The sequence below is a fragment of the Varroa destructor genome, unplaced genomic scaffold (assembly GCF_002443255.2).
Source record: "Varroa destructor unplaced genomic scaffold, Vdes_3.0 BEIS01000005.1, whole genome shotgun sequence".
NCBI lineage: Eukaryota > Metazoa > Arthropoda > Arachnida > Mesostigmata > Varroidae > Varroa > Varroa destructor.
In genome coordinates, this window is record NW_019211458.1 from 13,869,097 (window position 1) to 13,894,310 (window position 25,214).

Below are 25,214 nucleotides of genomic sequence, written 5' to 3' on the forward strand. Positions count from 1 at the left end.
CTTATTGGTCATATAGCGTGCGCTTCGGAGCGAACAGTCGTCGTGAACGAATGTAATAGTTCAGGTTTGTATCAGGAGGCGTGGGCACTCTACGTTCCGTGCGTGGTAGCTAGTCGTCTGATGTGGCACCTAACGATGGTGCCGGACGAAGAACTTTTTACTGGTCGTGAACGAATAACAGGAGGGTCATTTCAGAAAGGAAACGGGGCTGAAAGGCCTAATTACTTGGTCCCATTAGACTACAATGATCTCACGAAGGAAACAGCGTTCCTGAAATCTGCGCCCGTGTACACATCGTTCGGAAGTCTAACTCCTGCCAAATGCTATCTTCTCCAGCTGATACTATAGCGGTTACTAAAACGCTCTCCTATTTAATGACGAAATTGCGCTTGAGCTAATCGCGAATTAACAGTAAATAAAGCCTGTATTTAACGGTAGTCGGAGAAAAAATTGCACTGGTCTTTTGCAGAATTCTAAACGCTTTTACAGCATGCGAACACAATAAAAGATTAGGGAATTCCAGTTGATTCCACAACTAAAACGTTTATGATTGTGATAAATATAAGAACCGCGTTATCGTATTGAACCACAGAGAGAATAAAAACGATGTAAACAACTATAGGGATTTCGTGGTGCGGGTAGTAAAACGTTTCTAATACATGCCATTAAAATACAGGAAATAGCAGAACACAATTGTAATTGCTATGGGAATGCGCGACAATTGTCAATATGGGCCAATTGAGTCAATGCAAAGTAAAACATTTCCTTAGTACACATTCGTCTGCTACGAAGGCCATCCGAATAAACACAGGCCGCTAGAAGACTGGTCTTTGCAAATATGTTTGTTTTCAGTGCGACCATGAAATAGGTAAATATGTTCAACGAATTGAAATTGCGTAGGCTCTTGATGATTAGAAAAAACGTACTGTATGTTATGTGCTCGCCGATGCCTCAAAATATATCTCAAAAACCCAGGTCGACTATATCAACTCGAAGCTGACATTTTGTCTCTGTCTCTAGTGGCTATATAATTGGAGACCTCAATTTAGATTGAGTACCCGAAAGCCAAATACCCCCCAAATTGGGACCCTCTGCAGCTTCTATCCTGTACAGGATCACTAGGCGTCTTCTGGTATGCTTTTCGATCAGTCGAGCGCCTACCGGTCGACACTTGTTGACGCTGATTGATTTTTCAGTGCATGTGCGTTCCAACAAAAAACGAGCGTTGACATCACGATAGCGACCCGCAGAAAGCTCGCTGGATTTTTCGACGGAAAAAGAGAATAGGCTACAAATCTATGGGCACTACACTCACGATATTTCTGTGTATATCTACCCTATATGTACATTACGCCTCGCCTTATGCAATATAAAGTAAATTGCCTCAACTAAGAACGTCTGACACTTGTTGCTTCTGTCACTCGCCAGCATTTAGTAGAAGGTAGATGCTACGACACTTGAACGTAGTCGAATTGATACAATGGTACCTACTCTCAACTAGAATGTTTACTTTCCCAAAAATTAGCTAAAACTGACCGTATATGAAGAATTAATGTTTCATTTGCCCAAATTAGGATTACTGATAGTTTCGATGCATACCTTCTTAGCGCCTTCACAAACTCTATCTGCCGAATCATTTCGATGAAATTTACTAGGTCAGCACTTGAAAATTCACTAACAATGCAATGAATAAGTGCTTATTTAAGACCATTGAAACAGGCCTTGAACTATAGCACCTTTGAGCGGAAACTACATATTTGGCCAACTTTCTGTAGATAATAAAAGACATCAAGCATATTCGGAAATTATATAATTTATACGTATAAATGATGATCAAAAAATTACTTTGAACCTTTTCGCAAAGCTACAGGGATGAATGAAACAGGGCAAAGCTGTACCTCTCCGTTTTCCCCAGCGAAAAAAAAATTACTTTGAAATATTAATATTATCAAATTTTCAAAAATTTTAGATGGCTACACGGAACAAAAAAATACGCGGTTGACGTTACTAAAAGGAGCAGGGCTGTGTACGAAAGCTAACTATGAAACCGAATTTTTGTTGAACAATTGAAAATCAAGACCGCCTTGTTTTTCCATCAAAATTTAGCTTGTACCAAAGCCATCTTTTCAGAAACAAACTGAACATAAGTTACTTTATATAAAGGTTATTACAGAAAGTTACGTTATGTGAGCACTATATCAGTTGAGGTGACGTTAGGCAGTATGGGTTATTGCATTTTGAGCACATGTGAGACCGACGCCGTTGATGCTAATTTTAAAGAAGAACTGGAAGGATCGACTGGTTTTCGAGTACATTTCAGGTTAGTAGGAATGCGTCCATGTGTATTTAGATCAATTTATACTAGAACGCTGATATTACAATCATCATTTTACGATATGTCACATGAGGCTGGTTTTCCAGGAAAAATCTTCACACCTTTATTGGAATAACGTATCGTTTAGATGAACCAATGTTGTCGATGTATGTATTATATTATAATCATGACTGTAGATCAGAATTTATTTACACTTGAATGATGCACGGCAGTTATATAGATGTTAGCTTTAGATAACTATGCATATTTAGCATGATTTTTCGTCCCTCTGCGATAAAAAACACGTCACTTGTGCACGTGTCAGTGTCCTAGCTCACGAAAGGATCGGCTTCACGCTGCGCGACAAAACTTACTGTGGCCCTATGGTAGACGAATAACTTTTGACTCACTTACATTAGCAAATGAATAAAAAGCTTCAGCCATTTATCTAGCCATAATTATAGCACCTCATGGTAGATAAAAAGCATTTTTGTCTTAACTTTCTTGATTGACTGAGCTCTTCGCACAAAATCACCAGTAGCCCATATAACCTCATTTGTAAGGCTGTATGGGCTGATAGTACAAGTGAATTGAATTTTGAATTTTTTTGAAAATGAATGAACTGCAGTAGCCCCATTTCAGCCATACAGCAAAAATGTTCTGATGAATAAACTTTTATTATTATTGTCCCTTCTAGCGGCACCAGTTATTTCTAATGATAGCATAAAGGAAACAGTAGAAATTCTACACAAATTAACTTTTTTGAACGAACGATTCGGGAAACGGTTGTGAAAACCAGTGTAAAAACACAAATAATTTCTGGCCTGCTTGCAGCGTATTTGCTAATTGTACAATACTGGCTCTATATAGTCCTGAACCCGTCTCTTTATGGGAAGGCGGTATGAAATAATTTTGAATTTGCTATGCGATTCCTGATTTTAGGTAAAAACCGCCGTCATAATGTTTTATGGTGGGTTTATATTATTTGAAGTGTTCGGCTTTTTTAATTAGTCATTTTAACTTTTTGAGTATCTGTCTTTGTTCATTTCCAAGCGCGTCTTTAGCTTACAATTCTAATACAAATGCTTTAATTTTACTGAGAATACAAACAGGACTACAAGAAGCATCGCTTTATCCTGTCCAGCCCTTCTACTAGTGCCTTAGCTGTTACGATTCCACAACGTTACTGTTTATCAGGCTGGTTACTACCTATATGTGTCCCTTGTCTTGCAGTAGGAAAGCACTTGTTTCCTTTTACCAATCGATATTACTGTATTTAACACTTGATCACAATCCGTTTAAAACGCCCTATCACGTTTCGATGTCAGCTGTTCCATATCTGGGTGCTATTTTGGGCTATTTTGTTAGTTATTTAAACGTATATGGGAACCCAAACAGTAATTGACTAATGAAATCTTTGTAAATATTGGGTTTTCGAACAGGTCTTGACCGTATTTCTAGCTAGATTACTTGCTTTAACGTGACGTATCCCAGGAGTCGTGTCGGGTCGATGCCACTTGTAAGTTAAAGCGGCAATAAATGTGCTAAGATTGTTGGAATGCCTTTATTTAAACTGAAGTTAGAGCGCCTTAAAGTTATGTACAGTTTCTGCAAAAAAAAAGTTTGAAAAAGTAGTATCTTTAAAGCCATACTTTACAATTTTATGACGATAAAGGCCCAAGTACGGTCCATGAAAAAAGTTGTGCTGCCAATATAACGTTATCGAAAGAACGACCAAAAACGAGTTTTCCCGCTTTTGCGGGAAATTTCGACGTGAAAGATGTCCTGCATAGTGTTCGACATGTTACGGAAAAAGTTGATAAAAAATGCGAAAGTTGGGCAAAACCCATAAGTGAGTAGCCATGATAGCATGAACGCTCTAAGAAAATAAATATCTATGACCAAATAGTTTTTTTAAAGCATTTGAGCAGGGCAAGCTACAAAAAAAGCTCGACGCTTCGATGCTACACAAATTGACGCAGACGAATTTACTCGATCCTATTTTCATCTGCGAATCATCACAGAAACGCAACGAAATCGAGCCATTTCTAGTGTGGTTGATCACAGGTGATCGAAAGTAGATCACATACGGCAATAATATGTCGGAAAAAAATGTGCTTCATAATCTGCGACAAAAAACTAGACTGACGCCAAAGAAAGTGACGCTACGTGCTTAACGGGACTGGAAAGATATCGTGCGTTATGAAGTCCTGCCGCCTGGCAAAACGGTCGATTCCGACTTCTGCCGCTAACAATCAATAGGATTACAAAAAGCCACTAAAAAATAACTGGAACTAATGAACAGAAAAAGCGTCATGACAATGTCAAACTATATACATCCTTAGCTAGCCGAAAAGACTTCGATTTGAAGTTCTAATACATTTGCCATATAGCCTACTACTTAATAAATAGATGCGCAAATCCCACAAAACAGTGCATTATTTTGAAATATAGAAATATTATTTTGAAATATAGAAAAAAATATTTCAATTTTGGCCTACAAGCGATCAATACCTTTTCGACAACCCAATATTACAACATGATATCGCAATTTTCACTATATCACAGAGTTGCCTATTAAAAAGATTTGATTTTATCTTATTTCTAACACCATCTTACGCCATCGGTAACGCCGCGCCGCGCGTGGGGATCATGATGCTGAACGTGATCGCGGTTGGCAGCTTAGAGAAAATGATGACGGCGGCAGGTCGGTGATGTTACGAACTACCCGCCGTTGCGCCCCAACATTCCCACCAACGCCGTGTTTCACCCGGCTAACTATGCTACGTTTCCAGCCACCGTCTGGCTTGTCGTTGTCGCTGCGCCCAGTGCGTGTATGAAAAACGATAGAATGAAATGTTCCGACATAACAACACGAACTGCCGATAATAGATAACAATCCCAGCGATTTACTGTTTACAGCGTTGTATGGCAAAGCGTTGGGTTATTGCTACGACTCGCTGCAAAATTCTGCAGCTACACAGTCAGTTGCGACACTAGTCGAACTACGGCAGAAAAGATTATGCCAGAGCTCAATGTTTGCTTAAAAAGGCCACGATACTGCGTGGTAATAACGAATCTCTTATACCCGCTTTCATTGGATACTATTATTCCTTTAAAGATCAGTTTATTCAGTATGGCTCCTAAGGTACGTCATGCAAAGCCTTTTGATCATACAGAAATAAATCAGTAACGAAATAAGTGCAGATCACTTTTGCCACTTAGACGCACCCAAAGCATTTAAAGAGTGCATTACCCACATTAGCGGCATCAGACTACTCAATAGAACACAAAAAACTAGAACTTTCCATGCCCAGAAGTCGACTGGTAACAAATCAACGTTTACGATAACGTTTCATCTCTAATTAAGAACAATAGACATGACTGTTCGTTGAGTCTGCGTATGTTACTATCTATATATTCAACCTCTGCTCACCATAACAATATAATTTTTTTTGCGTAGAACACCGTATGAGTGTATACCGTCTTACTTCATTTAGTTAGGTAGGTTTCCTTTGTTTGATATGTTAGCTTTGATGATGTACTCACGCCGTACGAACGTGCTCTACTCCTTAGCTCGAATAGTATTTCGAGCATTCTATTCGTGTGTATGCGTAACCCCAGTTTGTGCTCATGTTACGTATTTGCAAAGTTAACAACTTCGAAGGAGCATTTCACATGGTACACGCATCCGCAAAGGCATATTCGATCTATTGAAACGTTTTGTCAGATATAAATATTGCTAGGATATTGCGCACTAGATGGGGCGAAGTCGTCGATGCACGCCACGATAATCATATCATACAAAACGAGCCATTCAACCACAATAAGCATTCAGGAAGTGTATTCTCCTTTGGCGGCCCCTGGACGCACCACACCCAGCAGAGGCGTTGGGTCGTCGCAACTCCTCTACCCTGTTCGCTTCCCGAACATGCCTCCCCTATGCAGCCGCTTTACTATCGATATTTCCCGTTCTGCGTTGCATCGCGCTGCGCTCTTTTATACTGATACTGCACATCCGCTAGACCGACGAACTAGAAATACTATGATAGAATTTTGCTCTTTCACGTACATTATATATATATATATATATATATAGATATATATATATATAGATATATATATATATATATAGATATATATATATATATATATAGATAGATATATAGATATATATACACTTACCCCTAACCACTTTTTTATGACCTGACCTGCTGTGGCTGTATATTCTTATTATTCTTGCAGATTTCGCTCGTCAGCAATATTCTAATTCCGTGAAAATAGCAGGAAAAAGCTGACCTTTGTCTTGGCTATCGTCACACTGATCAGTGACCTAACTGCAAGAGTTTTTGAGCTCTATTTGAAAGGAAAAGTCCGTACTTTGTCTGTTTGTGCATGCACTTTGGCTAGTATTGTTTCTTTAATGGGATCTTCAATAAGTCGGAAAAAATATGGTCAACTGCTTCGAGTCGGTGCGGCGCAACGGATGATTAACGGTCAAATTCATCTGCGTGTATGATACCGATATACGAATAGAAAATGAAAATTGGCTAGCCTTTAAAGTTGGCTACCGCGTTAAGGGGTAGCAAAGCAACTGCACCTGTGTTCTCTCTGTTCTGCTACGTAACAATTATGAACGCTTGCTGAATCAATCCTTCAAGTTGAATTACTATTGCCTAATATGCTAAGTTGAATGCTTTCCGTACTTTTTGCACACTTATGTTTATGTACAAACGTATCGCGCAATCTCATAAGTAAAAACCGATTAACGTTACCTGATCGATTCATTTTAAGTTTCAAGTAGTCGAAATGCGTATATGTTCGATGTCTATACACCGGCAAATAGGACAAAAAATACAAACAAACATTTACAAATAACAGCATATCACAAAACGACCTAAGCTCCAAGTCGAAGAACTCTGGCAAAGACGACAAAATCATAGTAATAACCGGATCAAGCACTTTACTTTTCTTCAGTGTTGTTCATCTGATCGTCTTCGCGATTATCGATAAGCTATCAACGACGGAAAAGACATCCACTGACTGTGAAGTACGGAGTCTTGGCTTTTGTCAGTAAAACTAAAATCATTCCCAGCGTAAGACAACAGCCAACATTTTTAAGCGTTTATTTTTAAACGCGTATATATATATATATATATACGCGTACGGGAAAAATCTTTTGAGAGAGCAACGCGGTCGATGTTTGGAGACTGCTTTGCGTAATTGCATCGTTATGATGAATGGTTTATGATGATTCATTTTAACTGTAATCGTTGGGATGGTTGAGATGGCGCTTTTCTTTTTAGAGGGACCTCGACGAGGAGTTTCGATACCGCATGAAGGACCTATTTAATCCCCTAATTACTGAACTGCGTCGTAACGTAGTGTATAGTACGTACTGTCAGGCCAACAAAACGTGCCCATAAATCCTTCATATGCCTGCAATGTTTTAAGAGTTTATTCACTCGTATCCTTATAAGATTTATTATCTTAGTCTACGCGCAAAGCTCTGGCTGATTAATGCTAGGGGGCTCGTCCCACGTATTGGAAATATAATTTTATAGAAAACAACTTAAAGTATTATGTGGAAAATTGATATTTTGGCGAAAGAGCGATTGTGAAGGCTTTCGTATAGGTGAATTCCTCCGTGCGTACCCAAAGAAGCCTAAAACAGTGCGGCTTACTTCTGTTACAAACTTTATTTATATTAGAATATATATATCAGAACCGTATATCCATAGCATTTGCTGTCTTACGTAATATACGCTATGTTTCTGCCTAAACTAAATATTCCTCACTGTGATCAATTAACAACTGCTGCTATTACATAAGTCGTGAAAACACAATAGACACTACACCTTATTATACGGATCTTCTTGTTTCCATTACGATAAGCTGGCAAATTGAATCAGATTGCGAAAGTAAATTTCTCGATGAGACCTCAATTCGGGGGCACCTTTGGAACTCCAGCAGGGCAGGAGAGGATAAAGCGGTTTTTCAGCTGATCAGGTGAGGCAAAGATAGTTCAGACAACAACTGACACTTTATCGTAGGAACTAACTCTTTTCTCCTTTGGTCTTTTGTTGCTAGACAATTCCGACCGATTTACACGGTGAAGCGAAAGGAGAAAGCGCTGGCCGGAACGCAATGCTTGTGAGTTTTTCAGAAAATTAAGCAGACGACCGGGAGATTTTTCTACCTCACAACGATTATGTGGATGTTCCCTTTTCCTTTGCGCCCTCTTGCGGCTTTTTCACGTACGCACACTCATGCACTACAACATTGTGTCGTCTTAGAACTACAAATGCAACCGCAGTCTCGTCTAAAGCCAAGTTTAGCATCAGGCCGAAGTTTATAGAGATGAGATTTTACTATATCCATATAAAACAAATGTCTTTTAGTTAAAGAAACGTACTCTTTCTCTAAGAAAACTACCAGTCTTGAAATTGGCAATGTGTGTTACACAATCTGTATGCTAGCTTTGTTTTAACTGTAAGGATACTTGTTTCATAAGTGTGTGTCTGCCTTTTACAAAGGTTAAAGCTTCGTTGTATTTCCCTGTTCATTAAACACCTGGTTCTTTCACATAGTTGTTTTATATACTTTCCCTATTCTTCCGCGATTTTTCGCACGAAAATAATTTACTTAACGATTATAATAGGACGAAGATAACCACCGAAATTCGAATTTTCGTAAAATTTCGCTATAACACGATTGCGTTCTTTTTTTTTTCTAGTTCAAATGTCAAGTTAACTGGAATGTACTGTTATTATTATTGTTATTATCGAACGTTGATGCCCATTTAAATCTAATGTCTAGCTATGTTATCTAGCAGATGACTTGTGTTATTCTTGTTCAATTTATTTACTTATAATTTGAACGCATTCAAAATAGCCTATGTATGTTTGAAAAAAAAATGTCAAGCCAGCCTGTTCATTCGTCCTGATTTCTCAGATATTTTGGTTACTGTTCTAAAATCTGTGAAAATTACTTAGTACAGAAACTAACAACTTTGGCCGAATTTGCCATAAATCCACTTTGTTCAAGCATTAAATATATTATACCTCTCACTTTTAATGCAGTTGTTTGTAAAACTAAACTTATCAACCAAAGAACGGTAAAAATTGATTTGCAGTTATACTTGAGTTGAATTTAGTTCAGGCGTTCACTTGTTCAACTTTAACCCTTAGCTACTGAAATAGGGTAGAAAGGATATAAAAGAGGTCAAGTTTTCAGATCAGTAAGCGCCTTCAACGTTCTATTCTTCGGGATATGATATTCGGCGTCTCCGTTCCAGAGCAACCAATTTCATATTGTTTGAACACTAATTAAAAAATTATCACTGTGTAGGATTCAATTCATCTCGAATGTCCTAGCTCTCTTCATCTTTATTGTTTTGTAAAAAGAAAATGGAAAACATTTTGTTTCTGTCGACCTTTGAATTAACATTCTACAGTTTGGGATAACTTCTGTGAACGAAATACTAACTAAAACATCGTTGCGGTATATATATATATATATATAATGTTAGGTTATTTCTATGGGTTTCCCCAGATTTTCGGCATCAAACATTGCCGATACTTGATCATGACTAAAATGGATCGGTTCAAAATGACGAATGATAATGAAATTTACTACATAAGGAATAGTAGTTTTCAAAGCTTGGAATAATTTCCCTGATTGAAAGATACATAGAATGAATCAATAGCTTTTTTTTTTTGTTTTTTTCAGACAGCTAACGGATGCATAAATCTGTAGACAGATGAAAAATTCCCACAGGGGTTAGATACAACTCAAAAGCGCAGACGCTAATCGGTTGGACACGACCGTTTGCTTGCATATTCAATAGTTTGATGTGTTCCATTGCGGTGACCGGCTGTGTCGATTCAGCTGAAAGTGGTAAGAACAATATAGGTAACAACAAAAACAGCAGTGCCCTATTGATCGGTGGCAAAGATATTCTTCGCATCAACAACAACAGCAGCAATGGTAATGCTGATGACGACAGTAGACAACAGAAAAGTCCTCACCGCTTTTTTCGTTCAACTGAACCAACAACGTCATTCGTGTATGAACCATTGAATGAGAAATGAAAGGCAAACGGCCGAATAGCGATCTGTTTTATGCAGAAATACAATGGATATATAATGCCAAGATGGTATGGGCCATGCTATCAGCATCTTCATTGTTGCGCATGAGGATGAAAACTCTACGTTCTTAATCGCAAAGCATAGCTTGCATTATGGCTGACTTCAATTTGCGAAGATTACACAATCGATGTCATTGCTACCCACGCGAGCATTCAACGGCAGAATGATTGTTCGATTGATCCGGTGAACAGACGAAGGGGTGACGTGGACTAGCACAGCAGCGCCATTCCGAGAAATTCGTTCGCGTCAAGGATTGTTGCGCTGACAACGCAGAGAACAACAGATTATAATGGCATGATTAGTCCGTATACTATACGAACAATATTAAAAAACAAAACCGGTACTACTGACTAAGTTATTACATCTGTCCTACTCTATGTGATCATTGTACTGCGTTTTTTCGTCGAATCTGGGCGCCTGAATACTATGTCTGTCATTTGTAATCTGTTAGTCCGTAGTTTTTTTAACTTCAATTATAATATAATTTAGTAATAATAATAAATTAATCAATTAAAAAAAATTAACATGCGGCATCGCCAAGCGGCGTGAGTCAGCTGTCCTTCTTACGAAAATTTCGTTTAAGTGATGGATTTGAAATGTACATTTAGGACAACTGTTTACCACCTTGATCTTTCCTACTGTGCAAATTTGTAAAATAGAGCAACGCGACCCTGGCAATGGTACAATGAATTAGTAATGTAGCATTATTAGTGGCGCTCTTTGAGAACGTATTGGCCTCTCTAATACAGTCGTTTTCCATTCTTCATGCTACTCCCTTACCTAATTAAGGAGATAATGACTTGATTATTTCATTTGATCTCATAAACAGTCCTTCCTGCTAATTTTCGTAGTATTATTAACTAACGCAATACGACTGGAAATTCTACATTTTCCGTAGCCAGCTTACTAATTGGGCAAAGATAGTCGATACACGGTCGTTTTAGAGCGAACAAAGATGACTATGATGGCTACGACTGCCACTCGCTCGCTCGCTTGACGGTTACGGAAAAGGACGCAAAGACGGTGACGCCACCTTGTGATAACGACGCTTTTAGATTATCCTTATCCTACCGTTATTCTACTATTATCACTATTATTTTAGTCACGGGCAGTAACAACAGATTGAGGTAGTATATGGAACGAATTTAAGGGTGATAGTGCTGTAACGACGTCAATGATGACGGCGGCGACAAGAGCAACAACGGCGGCAATCAAGCAGATGCCATCAACGTCTCTCATTTGTTATTGTGTCTGCTGAGCGTGTATCTGCTCGCAGGGCGATCTTCGGCCACCGTTAGTTACGTGCACTGTTTATCTATCTGTGTTTTCGCTTGTCTTTCCGTCCATCCATCTGTCAATCCAACCGCGAGTAAGCACCTACTGGCATTCCCGTCGGTTGTCTTTCTAGCCGCTGGTTGCGAAGGTAGGTTCTCTCAGCCACTAGCCATCAAGCAGAAAATTGTATGTCTACTCCACTGCTACTATAGCGAAACAACTACCGCAAAAATAACAGTAGTAGCTTCACAAGTGGCAGTGTATATACATCTAACTATGCTTTCATCCACGTATGTACGCGTAAAAGTTGTCGTGTGGTAGTGCTTTCGTCTTTCTGTTACTAATACGCAGATCAGGGCAAGGGGCAAATCTTTAAGTTGTCTTACGACAGTTGTTACTATTCTGTACAGCTACTGCGTCCGGCGAACAGTATTCGAGCAACCGCAAAGTACTATACAGTAACTGCAATACTAGCACTTGCCCCACTATTAACAATACTAACGGTGGTTAAAAACAAAGGGTAGGAAAAGCGTTATGCGCCCCAGCCGCTGTGGTTCTATAGAGCAGCGCGAAAAAGTTACCTAACAGCTCGTGATACCATCTACCGAATAGCAAGCATATTAGATTTCCTTACAGCATAAACAGCATAAATATATGCAGACCGATGGAACTATTTTTGCTCGACCGTTAATTACCCGATCAGAAAACTTCGGAACGCATTATGGGTAGTGAATAGTTGTTTAGAACATAAGCATGTAGTACGTACAGAAGCCCGACTATCAGTTGTGTCAAGCTCGAGCTTTTAACCAGACATTTACATTCTCGGACCTCACGACGCCCTTTGCCATCTTACTACGTAATGCTACTAACTAGCTTATTATCAGGACGTTGGTGGCATAATGTCTTAATAGCGTGGAACATGCTTCTATATTTGAGGGGGGAATACTCCGATTCTTGCATCTGTGGCGGACAGCCTGTTACCTTTTCATAAGTTATTACAAACTACGTTCCAGTTCTTTCTGATAAATGCTCCATTGTATATGGGAATTGTTAGCATGTTGACCGAAGCGTCAATAATTGACTTCAATTTCCTTTGCTACATATTGCTACCCGATTCCTTATCTTTCGTGGATTATTTTAACGGGATCGTTTAGAATTTTGCACGCTTCTTTCGGTGCCTATGAGTATTTGCGGTTCTCAATCCAGAATGCAGTCTAGTTAAACATACGCAACTTTTTGATATTGGGGCGACACTGTGACTTGGGCTTTATTCTTTTACAGACAATAACTATGTAACGTAGCCTGCACTTTTTTACGATCCATGCCTTTCGTTCACTCAAAAAAAATATATAAACAATATAAATTCATAGCGTGCCTCGTGTACATCTGGATGCGCCTTAAAATCGGCCTGTTTAAGGTAGCAATATTACTATCAATGGCAACGAATAAATCCCATACAACAACAGATATGCTAGGAAGCGCTCTACTTTCCCTCATTTATATAGCCTGTTCAACGATGAAACATATCCGAAATCTGCCTTCACATAATTAACGTATAAAGTTGGAAATGGTTTTTCTATTTCAATCATATCTCTTTGAGACCAGGCGTATATGCATATCATATTGTCATACTACTCAACTCGCTTAGGATAAACTTACCGATAACGTGTGTATTCATACAAGGAACATTGAAAGTCTATAGAATTGTCAAATGCCCATTTACAACAATTTTCCCCTGTAGCCGGATGTTTACCTTCTTAACGTTTCACGCATATACGACAAAATAATTTGCCTTATTGTTACATGTGGTAATCAGTACCATCCCAGACTGTGTGTTCCTGCCCCGAATCGGGTGAACGTGAACGAATCCCATTGTAGCCCGATTGTCTGCCTAAGTCCTGCCTTGCGCCTGATCTAGCAAGTGAATAACCATGCGAGCGGCCTCTGATGGCCAGATGGCGCGCAGATTAAAGCGCACGTAAACGTACGACAAACTCCCCAATCTGACAAGCGTTAGGACCAACAAACGAATGAAACATTATTCTAAGCTTACAGACAGAAGTTGACAAAAGTAACAGCAAAAGAAAAAGGAAGAGGCTACGAAACACGCCGCTACTGCTGCTGCTAAGAACTACGACTCTTACTGCAAGCAGAGCGACAATAACAGTAGCAGCCTACCTGCCAGCCAGCAGCGGCATCAGGGGCCATAGACAAGACACAGACGCAGTCCGCGTGGCTGGTGCCGACGGCCTCAGTTCCCGTTCTTTTCCTCGGACTCTAGCTATAGCTCGGACTAACTGAGGCTGTTGCAGCGGTGGCGGCGGCCGCCTGCCGATTCATCCCATCAATCATTAGCATTCCGTTGTCAGCCGATAGCAGCGGTGGAGCTGCTGTTGTTGCTCTCCGTTGCAGCGCGAGCCTTCATTGTAGACGCATTTGCACGTGCGTATTTCAGTGCGAAATACGCGTTGATGATGGGTTGGCATGGATCTGCTCAGCTCCGAAAGAAGATCCCGAAGCCGCTACAAAGAACAGCAGTAGGGGCAGTGGGGTAGCGGATGCAGATACAGTAATATGAACGGAGTTCTGGGGCTGATGTCATTCGTACCGTTGCTGCCAGCGGGAACTAACAGACAAACGCGGAGAACGGAAGAGCGCGCGAGAAAGACCCTGTCCAAGCAGTACGGGAACTCCGCGTAGTGTGTGGTAAGAGCTGCTGCAGCGTCCCAGCAGCCAAACAAATAGCGCCGCTAGTCAGTCAGTCAGTCAATCAATGAGTCAGTCACTCGGTTCGTTGGTCGGTGATGTGACAACGGTGGGGGGACGAGAAGCAGCAGTCGACGCCATCGCTGCTACGTTCGTAATGCCATGGACGGACAAAAAAGCGAAAAGAAAGAAAGAGAAAATATGAGAAATAAAAGGTCCCCCCCTCCCCAACTACGATTCGTTCTCCACTATTTTCTTCCGCTTACGAAGCAGCTCGAAAGTCGAAAAGGACGCAAATGAAGTAGCGGCAATGGCAACGAAACAAGCAACCTGCCAGGCAGCTAGAAACGAAACTTATGACGTCGAACAGCTACAGACTGTCAACGAAGTACATTACGGTCCGGCGCAGACGACATCTTCGTGTTTCTCACAGCGCTGCGACACCAATAAAAGACGGACAGACTTAGGCGATAGTGGTCGCAAAAGCAGGAGAGCCGCTGTGATGAGGTCGAAACGTTGGTGAAGATCTGGCCTAATCGAATTACACCGGTTTGCCTCGTTTCAGATTTGAAATCTGTACAGTATTTGTTTCACGAGATGTTAATGACTTGAATTAGTAAGGGTTTTTATTCGAAATAGACTACGCACGATGTTGTCTTCAGCGTTTGCGCCTTTTCCATGTATGAGCTATGCTTAATTGCCATACACAGAATATCAAGTGAATTGATTTGATGTAGACCAGCAGATCCTTCGCGAAAATAGGCGAATGAAGAGATACACAGTAATGGTCAGCGAGGTACCATGCATCCCTGTACCACTAATAATAAAGGTCAATATGGCAATACAAGGATGTATTGATAGAAACAAGAAGCTGAAAGAGGGGTTTCCGCTATCTTCTAGAAGGTTGGCATCAGTGAAGGTGGTTTTGTAAAGAGTGGCTAGAAAGTTGTTAACTGAACGTTTGTATCCACGGTCAGCATGGAGCAGTCTGCAACAGCAGACATAGCCAGATAGGCAATAGCGCTCCTACAATATGAATTTTGTAATACAGTCGTATATATGAAGTGTTGCGACTGTTCATAGGTGTTAGGTGTTGTTGGCGGCACGTTTTGGCGGGGCATTTAGCTAGTCAGCTATGGGATCATCTTCAGAGCTTACGAAGATTAGCGTTCAGATCATCCTTATTCGACCAATTAACAGATCTGTCAAATCGTCCAATATCGAATAGACTAGATAATGATAGTATCAACTCATGTTGACGCACTCACACGCCAAAAACGATTGGTAAATGTTGTGAGTTCGACGGAAACAGGCATTTTGCTACAGAGTGAAGATGCTATAGCCTCCTCTAACGTTTGTAAACAAATCTTTAACCGATCGTTGTGAGCCCTGCTAGAGTCACAAACGCGAGAGCATAGCGACTTGGGAAAGAGCAATGTGGAGAAAGGACACATGAAAGAGTCTCGAGATGAAAGCCCGCTAGATCGCTCTCTGCTTCCGAGAGATACGAACACCAAAAGTAGCGGCCACTTAACTGGGTCTGCGATCAAGCAACAGGAGAAAGACAAGGCGGCATCGATTTTCGAACAGTCGATATATACTCACGCGGCCAATAATAGTCGAAGTACCGCACATCATAATAGCGGAATACTGAAAAAGGAATTATACTCAGGGACACTACGCGACCACCGTAAAGCAGTGATAGCATTTGACAGACGACTAAATGACGCTAACTAAATCGAAAGGCAAACGAATCTTTGCACACAAATCACCTGGAAAACATGTATCCAGCGGGAAAATCTGCACGAGCAAGCGGGCGAAATACAGAGAATCTTGCTGGGTTTTCAACGGCGTGTAGTGAACAAAAAATGTTTCTTACACACTATGGGGCTGATCTGATTCGAACTGATATCAAGGATCGCTTTACCATACACATATCCATATCCATCGGAAAGCTTCGAAAAGCGATTGATTGTCTACATTTTTTCCTGTCCTCTATAAGGCCACAGGGCTACAAGGTAATCCAGTGAGTATCGGCGAACAGGCCAACTATATTGTCACTTATACGATAGCTTTTACTGTAATACTTCTGAATTGTGTTTGTGGTCTTCGGCCTTGATCGCTGGCTTTACCTTGAAGTACCTGGACATTCATTTTGGTTGTGTTTTCGAACAGTTTTCCCAGCATCGCTTACCCTTTTATTTACTCCTGGCTGTAGCATGTTGTTAGAGATGCCGTAGCGGTAGTAGTCGACGAGTCGATGCCGTTGTGGGGATCCCTTCTTGACGACCTTCGTTTATTATATACATATGTACAGCGTACGGCGAAACCAGCAAATCACTTCGCTTCAGTCGGTGCTGCCGCTGGTTGAGCAGCTGCCTATAGCTACAGGTCAGGTATCCAGCCACAATGAAAACATGTTTAGTTGTGAGTAATATAATGTTCCATTTCGAAAGTAATTTTTTCACACAGTAAATTTGTCACGTCAAATTTTTGTTTTGTCGCTCATGTATGTGACCACTTTCGTGACTATCGATTTCGGCGATTTGTTCGCAACAGCGGTATAACGAAATTAGCACACGTTTTGGCAGCTTTGCCCCGCAGAATGCACAGACTGGCAGCGAAAGAAATGGCCGCAGCTGGACTTCTGCACCGTACGACGCTGCTGGTGTAGCAGCGTTCGACTGCTGTTGGGGGTTGCACAAAGGCACAGCGAATGTGCTGTGCGTCCTTCAAGTCCTTGTACGACTTCTTTTTTATTTCGTCACCCAGCCAGAAACTGCTTTCCATAAACGAGATCACTTTAAAAATGCTTCTCACATGGGCACTCGTCTTATATTTTTGCAATGCAGAATCTGTCTAAAACTACACCTCGTCGTTTTTTCGATTTTTTCCTTTTTTTGTAGTCAACAACAGCAGCGCTAACGATTCAGCGGTACACTACAGCATTTTGTTAACAGTGAGTGAAGCATGTTGCCCGATTCGTTCAGAGTCGACTACTGCGAGCCTATTTCGAGACTTCTTAACCCAGTTCAGCTCGCCGACAAGCGCTGTTGGACTGCTTCGTCACTTTGACAACTTTTGGCTGTAGCTTGAATACGGCTTGTTCGACTTCGTTGCTGTGCCACCCTCACAACATGCAACTTCATCTAATTGGGGTGTTTCAACACGAAACGACACGGCAGAACTCTTCGCTTACTATTGCCTTTGCAGCACATGTTCGCTTCTAATCTCGTCGATGCTTACCACTTCGATCATTTGCTAGTATGATTATTATTGCTATGTGTGTGCCGCTACGCTAATTGTAGGCAACCTCACGTAAGAGCACTGGCTTGGGGTACTCTCGTACTACTAATTGACACTGGTTACACTGTATTGTATGAGCAGGCCGATGCTACAGGTAAAGACCTACAGCTAAAGACCCAGATCGACAGTGGCCGTCGCTACTCAAATAGTCGGACTTTTTCACAATGTCAGCAACAGCAGTCAGCGGCAAGGCAGACCATGCAGTATTAGATGATGCCTGATCGAACGGTCCAACGACGCCTCAGCGCAGATCTGAACTGAGCGGCAGCAGGACATCCTCTCCTTCGTGTGTTTCTTCTCTAGTCGAAACTGCCTCGCCGGTGCTGCTGCTCCTGTCCGAACTTTATTGTTGTCGGTTGCCCGCCGTCGGTGCGGCGCTGGTAGCGACCCCTAGAGGTGCTCCGAGCAAACAGCAACCGTAGATTTGAAGTTAACCGGGCTTCATGCTCAAAGATGTCGTTCTGGGAGACAGGACACACTGCGCAAGCACGACAATACCGGCGATACAGGTACACAGCATAACACTGCCTACTAGGCAACGACTTAGGTTGGGCAGAACACAAGCAACAGGTGGTGACAGTAGACCCGCTAATTTTATAGCCTGCCTAACTAAGGATTAAACATGCTGGCCAATGCATGTATGCATAGATAACGAAATAACAAGTTTGCCTGTAGGACAGTGAGTTACGCCTACAAGGCCAGAACATATAGGTTTACAGGAAGTTATATTGTAGGTTCACTAATCACTCCGAAGCATCTTAGACCATGGGCTAAGAATGGGTCAAGTGCTTCTACTCTCGATGTGAGCCGGTTTGGCAAAATTCGTTGTCACGTTGTTACACACTCGATTGTAGTAACGTCTAGATTTGAAACCGGTCCCTACAATAGCATGTTTTTTCAATACGAGGCATCGGCACTCAAAACGATAGTCGCCAAGAGAAACCAGTTTATTGTTGTCGTCTTATGTTATTTCCGGACCTCGAATCGAACCCCGGTCTCCCGCATGACAGGCGGGGATACTAACCACGAGGACCTTGGTGGTGTCACCTTAAATAGATTGTCAGGTGCACACGTGTTCGCATGCTGAAGGAATTTCGTGTATTGACTACGTTGCTCCCTTTGTTATGGCTTTTTAATTTGTTCAACATACAAGGCCTTTAGGAATATGTCGAGATCGATTCAGGTGAACCAATTAGTTGGACCTCGCCCTGTTTGATCGCTGAAATTTATTACATAATTAAGCCTAACTTATACCTGTTAAACTGCTTATATCTGAAGTCTTCTCATGAACGTATTATTATACTTCCAAATTGATTTTTCATTTTTCTTTTCAGAAGGTATTTCATATTTATACTGAATGCATATAAGCCTTATGGGGCAGCGGTTATCTTTCGGTACAGTTGCTCACGGAGCTCTCGAGCGATTCGAGTAGAAACACACCAACAATAAAGCTTCTGGTCTTGCTTGTAAAAATAACTCTGTCAAGATTGACCGATTAGTTGTAGGGCTGGGCCTTAGTATCGAACGGTCTCGACCATCAAACAAGCGTTTAGTGACTACGTATGTCATTCGCTGATGAATTAAAATTGGCGAGCCATCAAAGACAATAACAGCGTCGTTCTTAGTTTCCTTGCATTGTTACTTCAAGCAGATCGGCAACAAATGCCTACTTCGATGCTTCGTAGAGTGCCTATAGGGTTTGAAAACAGTCATCCATCTACTCCGTTGTTTACGTTTTACTGCTGTTGTTATGTTTGCCAACTTTTAAGGAGGACAATGGATTTGTATGTTTATAAATGATCCGATTAGGTTCTACGGTTGTTAGAGACCTAGTACTATTATCGATTGGAATCTCCGTCCATTTATTAACAGTTGGGCCATGTATCAACGAAATACGAAGCACCCGTCTCAAGAAGCAAAGGGCCATCGGCTAAGTTAAAAGGCAGTTAGGAACATCACTGAACACTATTTTTGAATAAATTTTATTTTATTTATGAACCAAATAAAGATTTAGTATATTTGTCATGCAGGACGTGTCTGACATTGACCCGACGCTGCTTTTGTAAATGAGCCAAATATCGCTTTTAAGACCATCTTAATCATGACTAATCGGATAGCGCTTGAAAAATTTTATTTGGAATTAACATTGACGATATGTAATACTTGAGGGGTCGTAAACAGAGAAAATATATAGAGAAAAGGAGTAAATATATTAAATGTCGCTTGATGTTTTTGCCAATCTCCGTCCTTTCGCAATGCTAGATTAAAAGTTATTCCAGGCTAAAGTGACGTTTTGTTCGTGCTGTACCTTGATTTCGTGCTGGGAGCCAGCCGTCTGATGATAAGCCTAACGGCGACACCAAATGTTAGGCTAAAAAACTCGGAATATGGAGTAAGGCTGAGATAACAAAAAGAGGGCCTAAACGGTGTCTCTGACATATAAGATGTGAGTAACTGAAACGTAAATAAAATGGGAACAGAGAAAACAGAGGGACGGTCTGTATCAATTTTTTTTAATTATGAAGGGTTTTGATACATTGTCTTTCAATTAAAGCATCGAGACTCTAGGCTTGTCGATTGACGTAGATTTTCATGACTGACTAGTTTAACCTGAGTACCTATTTCATTTTTGTGAAAGATCTTCAAACTGTAGACGCCAACGGTTAGATTAAAAAGCAAGCCCCTCTGGCTATGCGTGCAGATTAAGAACCATGACGGACAAAAATAAGATTGGACAGTTGATAGCGTAAAGTCGCTGTTTGAGAAAAATTTCGCAGTACAGAATACGAGGTTCTGCAGTCGCCCGCCTAAGGAGGGGATGAGATGGCAAGAACTACCCCTGCACAGGCGCATATCTTACATTTTGATTTCAATCATGAAACATATTTGGAGAGAAATTGTGGTATCCCTCTGGTAGTCGCTAATGTAAGAGTGCTAGGTTTGACTAAAATAGATGTAGTCAGCAGTCTGTTATGACGGTAGGTTTCGTCTTGTTAAGGAGCTACTTCCATAAAATTGTCATATTATAAATCGATATTAGAAAATTAATATGTTTTAGAAATCATAAATTATTTTTTGGAAAGTGCTTTTCCCCGATTGTGTTCCGGGCTATGTTTTATAATGTGTCAGCAGAAATATAACTTAAATGCTTTTCTTTGGAGTTAGTCTGATGGTATTAAGAATGATAGAAAACTATAGTTTTTACTGGAAGATAGTGAACATGAGAATTTGAAACGCAGGTTAAAATGTTATATTTCAACTTTGTTAGCTGAAATAGCTTATTTCCCTATTAAGTTATTTTAGCTATCTATTTGAAAGAATTTAAGAGAAAAAGCAGAATCAAATGAACATTGTGTAAAAAAAGTTACTTAAAATGGTCGTTGACTAAGGCACGGGTCCTAACCTTTAACATATTTACGCACCAGCCAAAATTGTACGCTATTTCAATTTGCTATACTAAATTTAACTTAATTTATATTAGTTAGCGAGTACGTGGTTTGCGTCAAAAGTATAATATTCAATGGCATTGAGGTCATCAAGTTCTCTATGCAGAGAGGTATAGAAATAGCAAACTTTTACGTTAAGTGTCACACCGAACCCTCTCAACTGGCATATCCATACTGACCGAAATTTGCTGTTCGTGCCGGAGCTGTATGTATATCTTGGTAAAAGTATTGTCTTAAAATGAAATTTTTCTAGTTCCATGAAAAGAATTTAAATGTACTTCATTTACTTGACAGAATCCTTTTATAGAATAGCAACTAGCGGCATTAAAGCTGCCGTAATGGCTTTGCAGCATCGATTACTGCAACAGTTTATTCTTACAACAGTTATGAGTAAGTAGGGCATAATGGCTCAAAATGTAACACCGCTCAACCCATGTTAGAACTTGTTTCTTAGTACTAAAAATTTGTACTCTGTCGTTCGAATCCGGCCACTGTGTATAACATATTTAGACACTAAAGCTAAAACCCGATAGGATCTCGTTCTTTTTCGCCTTCATTTAAAATCGCATTGTCGCAGGTAACGCGGTTAAGGTGACGTCACAACACGAAGTTCACAAAAACTAAGAGATCATGAAGAAAACTGAACGAGTTACGAGCTTCGTTTTTTGTTAAGTATTCGACCGAACTCCAAGCTATTGTGGAACAGCTCTGAGTAACCATGAACGGTTAACATCTTCCAACGCTGGGAGAGTTAATTTTTTTTTTTTAATTTGTGTAGATAGCCTCAGAAGTAATGTAAACAAGTTAGCACTTTTTGAGGACACTAGATGTTTCCTTATATATGTGGTGTGAATTCGATAAAATCTAGTATTTTTGGGTATTTTTGTCTCAACTGAACGTTTCTGGTGGTGACAGTTAAAAAGTTTTAAAGCATTTTTCGTTCTAGTAGAAAACGCATGGAGCACCTTGTTACAACCAAAAACAACGTTGGCTTAGTTGTCAACGCTGATTGTAATTAGTGATCACGATCTGTTCGAAAATTTATAGTTTGTCCAATGGAAGCTTTTATATAGCTATCATAACAAATCGAAACAATTAAACAGTCCGATTGTCTAAAAGTCTCGGACGAAGACCTTTTGGAACTCAATATGGCCATGAACCGCAGCCATATTGAGTTCCGATGCGCGTGACCATAATTCAAACATATCATTATGGCTACCAGTAGCAATCCATTCAAAAACTAAATATTGATTTATCAAGTGCGTTGTTCGGCTGATCGAATTTAACGCATCTCGTATAAGCTAGAGCAGTTGTATCTGCGTGGAACATTAATTTCAGTGCAGAAATGCAATATCAATAAAAAAAATAGCACACTGATGTCATAGACACAAAGATAGATCGTGCAGTGTAGAACTCATATAGGTGCTAGCCTTCTATGATCACCTATATAGGATGCCATCATTGGTTCTATTAAAAAAGATTTCAACAAGCCAATTAAGATACATCGAGCCCAGCTGTATACAACGAAATTTGTTCTTCTAATATCAGTGTTTAGTTTTTTTTTCAGTTCTTTTGGTTCACGTGAACATGTTTTTAGCTTTCAATATTTATAGTTTAATATAAGACATAATAAATTTACTTGTACATAGAGGCCATCCACACAGGTCACGAAAACTGGAAACGCCGTTTCGCCTTAAACGACTTGTCTTAAGGCAAAACACAGTAATTATAAACCTATCAAAAGTTGAACTATATCGGGCACAACATTTTCTATGTGTTTGCAAGTAAATTTCTTTTAAGGTCCCAGGTTTTTGGGGGGTCGATGCCGTGCAGCTGTTTGTTGATGAGTATGCCTATTGGGCTAAAGGGATCGGCGTCAGTTCGCTTAGTAATTGAAAGAACTGTGTTAGTAATTAGCGAATTTGAGAAGTTATCTATATTGAATTTCATATGTCACTCAGTTGCCTGTAAGTCACTCAAATATTTTTGTATACCGGATTTGTGTAAATCTACAGATCAGCTTAGACTTTATACAGATACTGAAGAGAACTTCGATAATAGCATGCCTAATGGATCTGTAGCGTCTTCAGCCGATACACCAGTTTCCTTACAATAATCAAGACTTACAGCTTAACTTAGAGATAAATCCTGCGTAATCAATGCTTGATGGAATAATTGTTCGCCTAGAAACCACTGAATTATCTGTTGCTATACCTCAGTGCTTTGTGAGCCATACGGTGCAGAAAAAACTTTTGATCACCTCCATTAAATACGCTGACATAGCAGGGCCAAAAATTTCAAATGTCCCTATTTTTAGCTTCTTTTTCATTAGCGTATTCTCGTGCATAATACCCGTTGCGTGACAAACGGGATTTGATCCTGGATTTGGGCTTTAAAGATGAATGTTTCTGGTAAAACGGGGCTGCGTTATTGAAGCGTCTTCTATTTCGTTTTTCGCTGCGATCACAATACTGCACAAACACCTTAAAATATTTGTGTCGGATATGGTAAGATCTCTATCATTGAAAGGATATTTCGGAGGCGATTTACTGAGTTTAACGTCGGAGTCTTGGGCCTGTAGGATGCACCTCGGTCAGAAGAACCTTTTTTTTTGGTCTTTGAAGAAAAGTATTCAAAAGACAACTAGTGAATCTGGCCGAAAAGATGAATTGTTTATGAAACTATCAGCAGCCATCTACATTATGTTAAAAAGTAGGGGACTAGGTGCCTTATAAGATGCGTGAAGAGCACAAGGAAGCACGGCATCTCTTCTCCTTTAAGCATATTGCCCGAAACTATACACGGCCGCAATGATAAGCTTCCACCAAAAAAAACTGTTACAGATGACTAAAAATATCTTTACGTCAATATGAGACAAAGAGGAAAATCGGTGACTACAGAAGACATGTTCAATCCGGAAAACAACTATGATTTGCGTTTCGAACGACTGCCAGAATTTTATACACGGAGAAATGCTCAGGGAAAATAAAAAAGTCGACAATGACGCATATACGGCTCACTTACATCGAGTGAACGAGGCGCTGAAACAGAGAAAAAACCAGATTGACAAGACAAGGTCATGTCTCTTGACATTCATGCCAGACCACGCATGGCGAAGGTGATTCAAGTCAGTGTATACTTTGATAAAAGGGCCCTTTGCACTGATTATGTTCCCCAGACTGATTCGCCTTTTCTGATCTTTGACAAATAATAAGTTTGTAATAATCCATTTGAAGGAAAAAGACTAAATTTGAGGCTATTTAGTCAGGCAGAATATATATATATATATATATGCGCTAAGATATGAAAAAGGCCATAGTGACGTTGGACAAAAAATGAATTTGTTGTAAAAATTCGAGTAAAGTGCTGCGCTTTTTTACTAGATGCAAAATGGACGCTACTTTCTGATTAGCGTAGTGCTAATCACGCGACATACGAACTAGAAGAGGCCATATATCTTTTATATTTACCTATTTTACGTATTACTACGGTTATCTAGCCATTATAGTGATGTCTTACTTTGTTAATGATATTGTGATTATCATTACAATCCTCCCCATTTCTGTCGCTATGCCGGTACCATAGCCGTTGCATTATGAACGGTCTGCTTGCTAGCTAGCACTTGTCTTTCATCTTGTTGTTCACAGACACGTTCACCTACGGCTGTCATTAACGCCGAATAGCGGCATTTTCTTCTGCCGAAATCTTCGCGCAGGCTGGCAGAAACATTGATTTAATAGCTCTGTTTGTATACCTCCGTGCCCCTGGTGCTCAGTGATCGGATTAGATTAATTCTCGTCAAGTAAAAACGATTGCTAAGAATATACCGTTACCAGAAAAAAAGGGCCGCGCTTGTCCTTACCGTTCTTTTCATTGATCGGCTAAGAAGATAGTGGTCAAAGCGCGAAGCGTGCAAAGTTTGCAGTTGATCATATCTTGAATACGTATGCTGTTCGTAGGCAGCTTCCTCTGCTGCATGTCACGTAATTTGTTTAACGTATCACTTATGATCAATTA

At 40.2% G+C, this 25,214-nt stretch overlaps 2 protein-coding genes and 1 long non-coding RNA gene across 15 annotated transcripts in view; 2 read left to right on the forward strand and 1 right to left on the reverse strand.

The window, feature by feature from the left end:
• Ptp10D (Protein tyrosine phosphatase 10D) overlaps nucleotides 1-17,233 on the reverse strand; it is a 177,378-nt gene extending 160,145 nt beyond the window's left edge. For all 8 annotated transcript variants that reach the window (XM_022806001.2, XM_022805995.2, XM_022806000.2 and 5 more), the window contains exon 1: nucleotides 16,640-17,233. In XM_022806001.2, coding sequence (XP_022661736.1) covers nucleotides 16,640-16,666 — 27 coding nt within the window. In that variant the 5' untranslated portion in view covers nucleotides 16,667-17,233. The remainder of the gene's footprint in view (nucleotides 1-16,639) is intronic.
• On the forward strand, nucleotides 780-10,181 carry LOC111250603 (uncharacterized). The gene is made up of 4 exons (XR_002673431.2): nucleotides 780-868; nucleotides 2,164-2,320; nucleotides 8,405-8,467; nucleotides 10,046-10,181. It is a non-coding gene; the product is annotated as an uncharacterized LOC111250603 (long non-coding RNA).
• Nucleotides 11,567-25,214, forward strand: part of LOC111250601 (uncharacterized) — a 40,293-nt gene continuing 26,645 nt past the window's right edge. For 3 of the 6 annotated variants that reach the window (XR_015329354.1, XR_015329353.1, XR_015329357.1), the window contains exon 1: nucleotides 11,567-11,887. The gene's annotated coding sequence lies outside the window, so the exon portion shown is untranslated. Of the gene's footprint in view, nucleotides 11,888-18,064; nucleotides 18,261-25,214 lie in introns of those variants that run through there. The other 3 variants (XR_015329355.1, XR_015329356.1, XR_002673429.2) reach the window with 2 other exon arrangements.